General features: G+C 37.1%; 1 protein-coding gene across 3 annotated transcripts in view; it reads right to left on the reverse strand.

Moving 5' to 3' along the window:
- Positions 1-6,661: 6,661 nt before the first annotated feature.
- LOC126491335 (zinc finger protein 120-like) overlaps positions 6,662-14,024 on the reverse strand; it is a 32,704-nt gene continuing 25,341 nt past the window's right edge. Inside the window, exons 2-4 of one of the 3 annotated variants that reach the window (XM_050126900.1) lie at positions 10,126-10,252; positions 9,870-9,930; positions 6,662-7,761 (exon numbers count right to left, since the gene is read on the reverse strand). In XM_050126900.1, coding sequence (XP_049982857.1) covers positions 6,900-7,761; positions 9,870-9,930; positions 10,126-10,252 — 1,050 coding nt within the window. In that variant the 3' untranslated portion in view covers positions 6,662-6,899. Of the gene's footprint in view, positions 7,762-9,865; positions 9,931-10,125; positions 10,253-14,024 lie in introns of those variants that run through there. The other 2 variants (XM_050126901.1, XM_050126902.1) reach the window with 2 other exon arrangements.

A 14,024-nucleotide genomic window follows, 5' to 3' on the forward strand; every position in this document is an offset into this window, starting at 1 on the left:
AAGGACCTCCAGAGGAGCAGGCTCAAGCCAGGGACATTTATGGGAACAGACTTGAGTCAGCAACCTCAGTCAGAGAAGGCCTGAGGAAGCCACCTCCACAGGAGCAGGCATGAGACAGTGACCTCTGCTGGAACAGGCCTGAGCTAACAACCTCCACAGGAACAGGTAAAGGGGAGCCACCACTGAGGGAACAGGCCTGAGCCAGAGGCCTTTGCGAGACTGGAAGTGAATCAGTGACCTCCAGGGAAGCAGGCCTGAGCTAGCAACCTCTTCTGGAGCAGGCCCTAGCCAGCAACCTATACTAGAGCAGGCCAGAGCCAGTGATATCTACCAGAGGAGTCCAAAGGCTCTGCATAAGCAGCCCCAAGCAAGCAACCTCCATGGGAGCAGGCCTGAATGACACAGAGGATTGCAGAGCAACCCCTGGGAGCACTGAGCAAACTCTAAGAACACCAAGTGACCTCCAGGGTAACTGGAACCATGATCTTGACTATATCACGAGGATCAACCATCTGAGCCTTAGATCAACTGGTACTTGCAAGATTGATCACCAGAGACACAACCCAACTACACCAATCTGAGGAAAAGATGGATAGACAAGGTAAGCACACACTCAACACCACAAAGAGCAACATGACTTGAATAAAAACAAATGACACTACAACAGCAAGACTTGAACAACCAAGTATAGAATAAACAGAAAAAAATGCCAAAAAATGAATAACTTTAGGGGAATGTTTGACGCCCTTAAAGACAAAATAAAAAATTCTCTCAAAGAAATGGAGTAAAAGTCAAACAAAAATCGGAAGAAATCAACAAATCCCTTAAGTAAAACCAAGAAAAAGCAATCAAACAAATGAACCAATTCAACACTTGAAAACTAAAATAGAGACAATGAAGAGAACAAACTGAGGGAATTATAGAAACAGAAATTAAGATAAAACAATCAGGAACCACACATTCAGGCATAAACAGCAGAATGCATGAGAAAAAGGAGAGAATCTCAAGCACTGAAGACACAATATAGGAAATAGACTCATCAGTCAAATAAAATATTAAATCTAACAAAAGCTTATACAAAATATCCAGGAAATATGGGACACCATGAAGGAGAAGTCCAACTCAAAGCATAGAAAATATATTCAACAAAATCACAAAAGAAAAATTTCCCAACATAAAAAAAGATATGCATATGAAGATATAAGAAGCTTACAAAGCACCAAATAGACTATATCAAAAAATAAAAGTACCCTTGCCACATAATAATTAAAACACTAAACATACAGAATTTTAAAAAAGAATATTAATAGCAGCCAAGGAAAAAGGCCAAGTAACATATAAAGGCAGACCTATCAGAATTACACCTGACTTCTCAATAGAAAGGATGGAAGCCAGTAAGTCCTGCTCACGCATTACGCCAACATTAAGAGGCTGCGGATACCAGCCCAGACTACTATATCCAGCAAAACTTTCAATGAGCACAGACAAAGAAAGCAAGATATTTCATGACAGGACCAGAATTAACCAATACCTAGCCACAAACCCAGCCCTACACAGAGTATTAGAAGGAAAGCTCCAACCCAAGGAAGTTGGCTACCCCAACAAAAACACAGACAATTGATGATCTCACAGCAGTAAATCCCAAAGAAGGGAAAAATACACACAATAACATCACCAACAATGAAAACTAAAATACCAGGAACTAGCAATCACTGGCCATTAATATCCCTTAATATGAATGGACTCAGCTCACCTAGAAAAAGACACAGGCTAACAGATTGGATACAAAAACAGAATCCACCCTTCCTGCTGCATTAAAGAAATACACCTCAACTTCAAAGACAGACATCGTCTCAAAATAAAGGGTTGAGAAAAAATTTTCCAAATGGACCTAAGAAACAAGCTGGTGTAGCTAACCTAATATCTAACAAAACAGACTTCAAACTAAAATAAATCAAAAGAGATAAAGAAGGACATTTCATAGTAGTCACAGAAAAAGAACCATCAAGAAGAAATCTCAATATTAAATATCTATGCCCCCCAAATACAAGGGCACCCTGATATGTAAAAGAAACACTTCTAAAGTTTAAATCACACATTAAACCCCACACACTAATAGTGGGAGACTTCAACAACCAACTCTCACCAATAGACAGGTCAGTAAAACAGAAATAAGGGAACTAACAGATGTTATGACTCAAATGGACTTAAAAGACATCTATAGACCAGTCCATACAAACATAAAAGAATATGCCTTCTTCTTAGAACCTCATGGAACCTTTTCTTTTCTTTTTTTTTTTTTTTTGGAAGTGATCTGTGCATTATATTTATTTATTTATTTATTTATTTATTTATTAAAGATTTCTGTCTCTTCCCCACCGCCGCCTCCCCTATCCCTCCCCCTCCCCCAACCAAGTCCCCCTCCCTCATCAGCCCAAAGAGCAATCAGGGTTCCCTGCCATGTGGGAAGTCCAAGGACCACCCACCTCCATCCAGGTCTAGTAAGGTGAGCATCCAAACTGCCTAGGCTCCCACAAAACCAATAGGTGCAGTAGGATCAAAAACCCATTGCCATTGTTCTTGAGGTCTCAGTAGTCCTCATTGTCTGCTATATTCAGCGAGACCGGTTTTAACCCAGGCTTTTTCAGACCCTGGCCAGCTGGCCTTGGTGAGTTCCTTCATGGAACCTTTTCAAAAATTGATCACATACTAGATAACAAAGCAAACCTCGCAGGTACAAAAAACTGGAATAACCCCATGTATCTTATAGGATCACCTTGGTTTAAAATTAGAATCCATCAGCAACACTAATTACAGAAAACCTATAAACATATAGAAATTAAACAATATTCACCTGAATGACCAGTGAGTTAAGGAAGAAACAAAGACTTACTAAAATTCAATGAAAATGAACACACAACATACCCACATTTATGGGACACAATGAAAGCAATGCTAAGAGGAAGTTCATAGCACTAAATGCCTACATAATGATGCTGGGAAAATCCCACACTAGTGAGTTAACAGAACACCTGAAAACTATAGAACAAAAGGAAGCAAACTCACCCAAGAGAACTAGACAGCAGGGGATAATAAAATTAAGACCTGAAATAAACAACACAGAAACAAACAAAAAAAAATAGAGAATCAATGAGACAAAGAGTTGGTTCTTTGAGAAAATTAGCAAAATAGAAAAAACTTTTATCCAAACTAATCAAAAGGCAGAGAGAGAATATCCAAGATAACAAAATCATAAATGAAAAGAGATACACAACAACAGACATGGAAAAAATCCAGAAAATCATTAGGTCATATTTCAAAAATATGTGCTGCAAAATATTGGAAAACTTAAAGAAAATGGACAATTTTCTGGATAAATATCACTAACAAAATAAATCAAGACCACATAAGCAAATTAAATAGACCTAAAACTTCTAAAAAAAAAAAAGTCATCAAAAGTCAGCCAACCAAAAAAGCGCAGGATCAGATGGATTCAGCATAGCATTCTACAAAACTTTCAAATAAGAACTAATACCAATATTCCTCAAATTGTTCCATACAATAGAAACAAAAGGAACATTGCCAAACTCTTTTCATGAGGCTATACTTACTCTGATACCCAACCAACACAAAAGCATTACTAAGAAACAGAATTACAGACCAATCTCACCCATGAACACTGACACAAAAATATTCAATAAATCACTGCCAAACCGAATCCAAGAATGCATCAGAAAAATCATCTACCATGATCAAGTCATCTTAATCCCAGAGAAGCAGTGATGGTTCAACATACAAAAATCTGTCAATGTACTCTACCATAAAAACAAACTGAAAAAAAAACTGTCATGATCATATCATTAGATGCTGAAAAAGTCTTTGACAGAATACAACATCCCTTCATGATAAAGGTCTTGGAGAGAGCGGGGATACAAGGTACATGCCTAAACATAAACATAATAAAGCAAACCAACAGCCAACAAAAAACTAAATGATAAAAAAAAAAAAACTCACAGCAATCCCAGTGAAATCAGGTACAAGATAAGGTTGTCCACTCTTTCCATATTTATTCAATATAGTTCTTGAGGTTCTAAGCCAGAGCAATGACACAACAAAAGGAGATCAAGGGGATATAAATCAGAAAGGAAGATCAAACTCTCACTATTTGCTGATGATATGATAGTTTACATAAACAATCCCAAAAATTCTACCAAGGAACTTCTACAACTCATAATCACCTTTAGTAATGTAGCAGGATACAAGATTAACTCAAAAAACTCAGTAGCCCTCCTGTACACATGATAAATGGGCTGAGAAAGAAACCAGAGAAACATCACTCTTCACAATAGCCACAAATAGCATAAAATATCTTGTAGTAACTCTAACCTAACAAGTGGAAGACTTGCATGACAAAAACTTTAAATCCTTCAAAGAAATTGAAGAAGACACCGGAAAGTGGAAAGATCTTCCATGTTCTTGAATAGATAGAATTAACATAGTAAAAATGTCAATCTTACCAAAAGCAATCTACAGATTCAATATAATGCCCATCAAAAGCGCAACAAAATTGTTCAGACTTTGAAAGAAGAATACTCAACTTCATATGGAAAAGCATATAAATCCAGGATAGCAGAAACAGTCCTGTACAATAAAGGAATTTCTGGAGGTATCATAATACTTAACTTCAAACTCTACTACAGAGCTACAGTACTGAAAACAGCTTGGTATTGGCATAAAAACAGACACAAGGACCAATGGAACTGAATTGAAGACCCAGATATCAACCCACACACCTGTGAATACCCGATTTTTGACAAAGAACCAAAAACTATAAAACAGAAATAGGAAGCACATTTAAAAAATGGTGCCGGCATAACTGGATATCAACACGTAGGATAGTTTCTTGCTATGTACAAAACTCAAGTCCAAATGGATCAAAGACCTTAACATAAAATCAACCACACTGAACCTCATAGAAGAGAAAGTGTTAAGTACACTTGAACTCAATGGCACAGGAGACCACTTCCTAAATATAACCCAGAAGCACAGACACTGAGAGAAACAATAAATGGGACCTCCTGTAACTGAGAAGCTTCTGTAAAGCAAAGGACATGGTCAACAAGACAAAACGCCAGCCTACAGAACGAGAAAAGATCTTCACCAACCCCATATCAGACAAAGGGCTGATCTCCAAAATATACAAAGAACTCAAGAAATTGGTCATCAAAAGAACAAATAATCCAATTAAAAATAATGGGGTACAGATCTAAACAGAGAACTCTCAACAGAGGAATCTAAAATGGCTGAAAGACACTTAAGAAAATATTCAACATCCTTAGCCACCAGAGAAATGCAAATCAAAAAAACTCTGAGATTCCATCTTATACCTGTAAGAATGGCCAAGATCCAAAACACTAATGAAAACTTATGCTAGAGAGAATGTGAGGTAAAGGGAACACTCCTGCATTGCTGGTGCAAGTACAAACTGGTACAGCTCCTTTGGATATCAGTATGGCAATTTCTCAGAAAATTAGGAAACAACCTTCCTCAAGACTCAGTAATATCACTGTTGGGTATATACCCAAATGGTGCTCAATCGTACCACAAGGACATGTGCCCAACTGTGTTCATAGCAGCTTTGTTTATCATAGCCTGAACCTGGAAACAACATAAATGCTCTTCAACTGAAGAATGGATAAGGAAACTGTGGTGCATTTACACAATAGAGTACTACACAGCAGAAAAAAATATGAAATCTTGAAATTTGTGGGGAAATGGATGGTTATAGAAAACATCATATTGAGTGATAAAGACAAATATAGATACTCATTCCATAAGTGGCTTTTAGACATAAAGCAAAGACAAACCAAACTAAAATTCACAATCCCAGAAAACCTAGACAACAACGAGGACCCTAAGAGAGATATATATGGGTCTAACCTACATGGGAAGTAGAAAAAGACAAGATCTCCTAAGTAAACTGGGAGCATTGGGACCAAGGGAGGGGATGAAGGAAAGGGGAGAGGAAAAAAGGGAAGTGAAGAAAAAATATATAGCTCAATAAAAACAATATAAAAATGATTTGGCCTGCTGTATGCCAGCCACCATGCACTCTTCTTTAGAGATTAGAAGTTGCTTATCAGAATAAGATAATGCACCTGCTAGAACTTCCTCCCCAAAACAGTGCACAGAGGTGGTTAGATGACTGTACTGCTCTTTCTTCCACCTTTTGACTATATTTAGTGTATATGCTGGCTGAGAAATAAACTCAGGCTGCTTTCTATTGACCTTTCATCCTCTCAGTCTAACCTATGATTCTGTCTTCATTTCTCTTAATCTAACATTTCCTCAGCCTCAGCACCCCTCTGAGGGCACTCCCAGCTTATTTCTGTGACAAAAATAAAATAAATTCTTTGTCTTTGTAGGGTATGGTGTTATAACAAGGTGTTATCACATTGAAGACATTTGTAGGGTTTCTCTCCACTGTGTATTCTTTTATTTACTCAGATATAACTGTGTTATGAAAAGACTTTATCACATTGATTACATTTGTAGAGTTTCTTTCCAGTATGTATAATTTTATGCATTTGAAGAATAGAGTGACTTGCAAAGGCTTTGCAACATTGATTTCATCTGCAAGGCTTCTCTCCAGTAAGTGTTATTCTAAGTTCTCAGAGATTACTGTGCTGTGCAAAGGCTTTATCACATAGATTACGCTCATACAGCTTCTTGCCAGTGTTTATTCTTTCCTGATATTGAAGACTACAGAAATATGCAAAGGCCTCACCATATCAAATACATTCAAAAAGTTTCTCTTCAGTACTAACTCTTTCATGGTAGAGAAGACTAGAGAAATGTACAAAGGTTTTACCATATTAAATATATCCATATGGTATTTCTTAGGCATGAATTCTTTCATGCTTTTGAAGGTGAGATCTATGTGCAAAGGCTTTACTACACTGACTACATTTGTATGGTTTCTCTCTGCTATGTGTTCTCTCGTGTACTTTGGCATGACCTTGTTGTGAAAAGACCTTATCACATTGATTACATTTATAGGGTTTCTCTCCACTATGTATTCTTTTATGTATCTGGAAATGACTTTGTCGTGAGAAGGCTTTATCACATTGGTTACATTTGTAGGGTTTCTCTCCAGTATGTGTTTTTTTATGGTTTTGAAGACTTTTATTATATGCAAAGGCTTTATCACATTGATAACATTTATAGGGTCTCTCCCCACTATGTGTTCTTTTATGCTCTTGAAGACTACTACTATATGCAAAGACTTTATCACATTGATCACACTTGTAGGGTTTCTCTCTACTGTGTGTTTTCTTATGGATTCTCAGACAACCCTGTAGTGAAAAGGCTTTATTACATTGATTACATTTGTAGGGTTTCTCTCCAGTATGCGTTCTTTTATGGTTTTGAAGACTTTCAGGATGTGCAAAGGTTTTATCACATTGATTACATTTGTAGGGTTTTTCTCCAGTATGTGTTCTTTTATGCTTTAGAAGACTACTGGGATACACAAAGGCTTTATCACATTGATGACATTTGTAGGCTTTCTCACCAGTATGTTTTCTTTTATGTATTTGAAGATGACTGTGATTGGCAAAGCTTTTACCACATTGAGTACATTCACAAAGTTTCTCTCCAGCATGAGTTCTTTTCTGCATTTGGAGATAACTATTACGTGGGAAGTCTTTATCATGCTGAATATATCCAGAGAGTTCCTCTCCAGTGTGAAGTTTTTCATGCCTGTGAAGAAAAATGTGATATTTAAATGCTTTACCACATTTATTACATTGATGAATCATTTTTGTCCTATAAATCCATTTTGCAATTTGGTCTAATTTAAAGAAGATTTAGATCTTAAAGTTTTTCACTTCATTCATATCCATGATGTTCCCCTTCATTATGGGTTATTTTGCATTAAAGATATCTGCGAAGGTAGGATTCTTATTTAACACAGTACACTGTGGTATTCTGAATAGTTATGCCCCCCCCCCAGACTTATGTGTTGGAATGCTTGGCCCATAGGTAGTGGCACTATTAGAATATGTGCTCTTGTTGGAGTAGTTGTGACCTAGTTGGAGGAAGTGTGTCACTGTGGATGAAGACTATGCTCAGGATGTCACACAGTCTGCTTCTGCCACCTGCAGATGAATATGTGAACTTTCCTCCACCTTCCCAGTACCATGTATGCCTGCATGCCACCATGTCTCCAGCCATAATCATAATGGACTAAGTCTCTGAAGCTAAGGCAGCCACAATTAAATATTTTCACTTATAAGAGTTGCTCTGGTCATAGTTTCTCTTTACAGCAATAAACACCCTAAAAAAGAGACTCATATTTATAGCAACATTTTTCTACATAAGGTTTCCCATATATTTCAAGAGAACTGGAAAAACTCAAAACACATTCATAAATTTTTCTATAGGGTGAGTCATACTACATTTTCAAAGTTAACCAGGACAAAAAGAAGAGTTTCCACATTCCTAGTGCTCATAGGAATTTTCAGCAGCATGAATTTGCTGTAAACTTATATCACATTGAAAAAGCATACTCAAATTGGGGACTACTACATGTTCTAATTGTTCTGGGAGACAGAGAGATGTTGCTTCTTTCTATATCCCTCTGCTCACATGGTTTATTTCCATTGTGACATATGATACATCTAGTAAAGAAACCAATAGGTTTCCAGATCATATTTAGATGGTTTGACTTTTTGCTTCTCATACTTATCTGTATAGTGACTAAAGTTTCTGCAGAAGAACATTTTTGACTCTCAGACACTGTCATTCTCACTAAACTTAGCCAAGTCAGTAAATGTATATAAGTATCGTTAGCTTACTCTGGATTATTTGCTTTTTAGAAGATTTTTGAACATACATTTATCACCTATTTAAGGTGTATCTGTTTCACAGTATCTTTGTATTAGGAAACTAAACAGATTGGAAGTTCTCTGGCATAGCTCACATGATGCCATGATTCAAATGGTGATATCTGTTAAGGCATTGTTTCCTTGTCTTCTTATAAAAGGAATGCCTTGCAAACACAAATTAACTAGACATTGAGGTAGATGGTTTGGTGCTAATTTGGTTATCAATACACCTAAAACTGTGCTTGCTTACAATATTGCTTCTCTGTAGCTACAGATTCTCTCCATTCCACTGGTCCCACTCAACTGGTTCTCTCTACCCACTGGGTCCTGCGCACTAGCTCCCACTACCACTTATAAAACAACTATTGTGAGGCTAAATATTAATTACATACTCTTTGGTCTATTAGCTCAGGCTTCTTATTAATAACTACGATATCTTCAATTAACCCATTTCTATTAATCTGGGAATTGTCACGAAGCTGTGACTTACTGGTAAGGTTCTGGAATCTTTTTCCTTTGGCAGACACATGGCGTTTGCTTGACTAGTCCTTCTTTCTTCCTTTATCTCTGCTTTGATTTCCTGCCTTGCTATAGTCTGCCCTGACACAGGGCAAATTAGCTTCTTTATTAACCAATGGTAATAAAAACATGTTCACAGCATACAGAGGGGAATCACATGTCACTTCTCTTTAAAAACTCCAGGACATGCCAGGCAGCAGTGGAGCATGCCTTTAATCCCAGCACTTGGGAGGCAGAGGCAGGAGGATTTCTGTGAGTTCAAGACCAGCCTGGTCTACAAGAGCTAGTTCCAGGACAGGCTCTCAAGCTACAGAGAAACCCTGTCTTGAAAAGCCAAAAAAAAAAAAAAAAAAAAAAAAAAAAAAAAAAAAAAAAAAAAAAAAAAAAAAAAAAAAAAAAATTCCAGGACACATTAAAATTTCTTCAAAAGCACATTTGTATCTGACTGAACATGAAAATTACCTTCCATATTGTATAGAAATTTGATCAAGTTCTTCAATACTATGGTCCTCCAATTTGTAGCCTAAAACATAATACCAAAAAATATATGAAACACTTCAAAAATTTAAGTTATTATCTTCAAGGAACCTTAGAACCATGACTGATTTTTCAACATCATTCTTCCTCTTTCTGAATCAAAATTATAATAGAGAATCAATTACGAAGAAAGTGTTGTCCCCTTATTTATTTTTAAAAATGAAGTAAAATTCAGTCTTACCTATAGCAGTGAGGTTCCTATAGGTCTCCAGCATCACTTCTTTGTAGAGATTCTTCTGTGAAGGATCCAGCAAAGTCCACTCATCCCAAGTGAAATTTATATGCACATCCTCATAGGTCACTCCATTCTAAAATATCCCGCATATGTGTTCAACAGTAAGCATCATACTGACAATACTATAAATGCATACTTCTTTGACAATATATTTATATAATTCTGGTGCTCCTCACACTTATTACATGACCACAGAAATTCTTTTTTTTTTAATTTATTAAAGATTTCTGTCTCTTCCCCACCGCCGTCTCCCAGACCCAGGCCAGCTGGCCTTGGTGAGTTCCCGATAGAACATCCCCATTGTCTCAGTGACCACAGAAATTCTAATGCAATCACAAAGTCATTTTAGAAAGAAATAAAACAATGAGATTCACCTCTGCCATTACTGCATATTTTGAATAGGATATAGTCTTGCAAGAGAAATGCCTATGAATAGACATAAAGGTTGTATTGGCTTATGCCTTTACTCCAGCATTTGTGAGACACCCGCAGGTGTATTTCTGCTGTGAAATAATCTTTTCGTACACTATAAATATGTATTGCTCTCATTGACTAATAAAGAGCTCGCTGGCCTATAGTTAAGTGGGAGGATAGATGAGAAAACCAGACTAAGTGGATGCTGTGGGGGCTAAGGAGGGTAGAGTCACAAATAAGAGTCACCAGAGACAAAGAGAGAATAGAAATTCAATATCAAGAAAAGGTAACAAGCCGCATGGCAAAGCACAGATTAGAAACATGGGTTATCCCATTCCCCTAAACTTTCTGGCCATTCAGCGGGGCCTTCCCCCTGGCTGCTGCCTTACTCTTCTTATCCCATCCCAATTTGCCCCCCAAGCACCCTTCTCCATCGGTGGGGTCATAGGATTCCCCAACTCAGCCTGATTCAGGGCTGAGGGACTGAGGACAAAGTGGTGAGGACAAATGCTGCAGGACTTTCTTTGTCCCACTGAGCCTGCAACCAACAATCGCGCCCTTTTGTCTGCGAGGTCCCTGGCCAGCAAGTGGCCCGGATCCTGTACCAGAAGATCCGTCCTTCCGGAGGACATTTAAAGGAAAAGATGGGCAGGCACCAATACAAGAATTCCTCCAACAATCTGAAAAACAATATGATAAATCCAGAATCCAGTGAACATACAACAGGAAGACTTGAACACCTTAATCCAGAAGATGTAGAAGAAATAGACTTTAAATGTAACATTATGAAAGTGATAGAGTCCCTTAAACAGGAAGTGAAAAACTCCCTTAAAGAAATGGATGAGAAGAATAACAAAAAGTTTGAAGAAATGAATAAATTTCTCAAAGATACCCCAGGAAAAGAAGAAAAAGCAATCAAATAGGTAATGGAAACAGTTCAAGACTTGAAAACTGAAATAGAGGTAATGAAGAAAACACAAACCGCCAAGGGACGGCTGGATATGGACAATCTAGGTAAACGATTAGGGACTACAGAGACAAGTATATCCAACAGAATACAAGACATAGGAAAAAGAGTCTCAAACACTGAAGATACTATAGGAGAAATAAACTCATTGATCAAAGAAAACAGCAAATCCAACAAATTCTTAACACAAAACATCTAGGAAATCTGGGACACCATGAAAAGACCAAACCTAAGAATAATAATAGGGGTAGAAGACAGAGAAGAATTAGAGCTCAAAGACCCAGAATATTAGAAGAACACTTTCCCAACCTAAATAAGGATATTCCTATGAAGGTACAAGAAGCATACAGAACACTGAATAGACTGAATCAAAAAAAAAATCCCCTCACCATATAATAATCAAAACACAAAACATAAAGAATAAAGAAAGAATATTAAGAGCTGCAAAGGAAAAAGGTCAAGTAACATACAAAGGTAAACCTATCAGAATTACACCTGACTTCTATGGAAACCATGAAAGACAGAGGGTCTTGGATAGATGTGCTGCAGAAACTAAGAGACCATGGATGCAAGCCCAGACTACTATACCCAGCCAAGCTTTCTTTCACCATCAAAAGAGAAAACAAGGTATTCCAGGATAAAAAAAAATTTAAACAATACGTAGCCACAATCCCAGCCTTACAGAAAGTAATAGAAGGAAAATCACAATCCAAACAACCCAAACAACAACCACAATAACTTAGACATCTAACAACCCTCCACAAGCACAACCCAAAGAAGGGAAACACACAAACTCTACCACAAAAAAAAAAAAAAAAAAAAAACAGAGTTAACAACCACTGATCATTAATATCATTTAATATCAATGGTCTCAATTCACCTATAAAATGGCACAGGTTAAGAGAATGGATGCGGGGCTGGAGAGATGGCTCAGCGGTTAAGAGCATTGCCTGCTCTTCCAAAGGTCCTGAGTTCAATTCCCAGCAACCACGTGGTGGGTCATAACCATCTGTAAGGAAGTCTGGTGCCCTCTTCTGGCCTGCAGGCATATATGCCAGATAGAATATTGTATACATAATAAATAAATATTTAAAAAAAAGAGAATGGATGCGAAAGCAGGATCCAACATTCTACTGTTTACAAGAAACACACCTCAACCACAAACAGACATTTACTCAGAGTAAAGGGTTAGGAAAGGGTTTTTCAATCAAACAGATGAAGGAAACAAGTGGGTGTGGCTATACTAATTTCTAACAAAATTGACTTCAAACTAAAATCAATCAGAAGAGATCGAGATGAACACTTTATACTTATAACAGGAACAATTCACCAGGATGAAGTCTCAATCCTGAATATCTATGCCCCTAATATAAAAGCACCCACATATGTAAAAGAAACATTATTTGAACTCAAAGAACACATCAAACCCCACACACTAATAGTAGGAGATTTCAACACTCCTCTCTTACCAATGGACAGGTCAAACAGACAGAAACCTAACAGAGAAATAAGAGAATTAATAGAGGTAATGAATCAAATGGACTTAACAGACATCTAGAACATTCCACCCAAATAGAAAAGAATATACCTTCTTCTCAGCATCTCATGGAACCTTCTCAAAAACTGATCACATACTTGGTAACAAAACAAACTTCCACAGATACAAAAATATTTTCATAACCACCTGTGATTCGTATCGGATCACTATGGAATAAAGATAGAATTTAACAACAATTCTACCCACAGAAAGCCTACAAACTCATGGACACTGAATAGTCAACTACTGAACCACCCCTGGGTCAAGGAAGAAATAAAGAAATTACAGTCTTCCTTGAATTCAACGAAAATAAAGACACAACATACTCAAACATATGGGATACCATGAAAGCAGTGCTAAGAGGAAAGTTCATAGCACTAAGTGCCCACATTAAAAAAAAATGGAGAAAGCTCACATTAGAGACTTAACAGAACAGCTGAAAGCTCTAGAAAAAAAGAAGCAGACTCACCCAGGAGGAGTAAAAGACTGAAAATAATCAAACTGAGGGCTGAAATCAACAAAAGAGAAACACAGAAAACAATCCAAAGAATCAATGAAACAAAGAGCTGGTTCTTTGAGAAAAATCAACAAGATTGACAAGCCCCTATCTAGACTAATCAAAAAGAAAAGAGAGAAAACACTCAAATGAACAAGATCAGAAATGAAAAGGGGGACATAACAACAGACACTGAAGAAGTTCAGAGAACCATTAGGTCTTACTACAAAGGCCAATATGCCACAAAGTTGGAAAATGTAAAAGAAATGGACTTGTTTTTAGATAAGTCCCATTTACCAAAATTAAATCAAGACCAGGTAAACAATTTAAATAGACCTATAAGTCATGAGGAAATAGAAGCTGTCATAAAAAACCTCCCAAAAAAAAAAAAAGACAAAAAAACAACAACAACAAAAAAAAAAAAAAAAAAC

This window comes from Alexandromys fortis, unplaced genomic scaffold (assembly GCF_014885135.2).
Source record: "Alexandromys fortis isolate MF-2015 unplaced genomic scaffold, M_Fortis_MF-2015_v1.1 scaffold_261, whole genome shotgun sequence".
Lineage (NCBI taxonomy): Eukaryota > Metazoa > Chordata > Mammalia > Rodentia > Cricetidae > Alexandromys > Alexandromys fortis.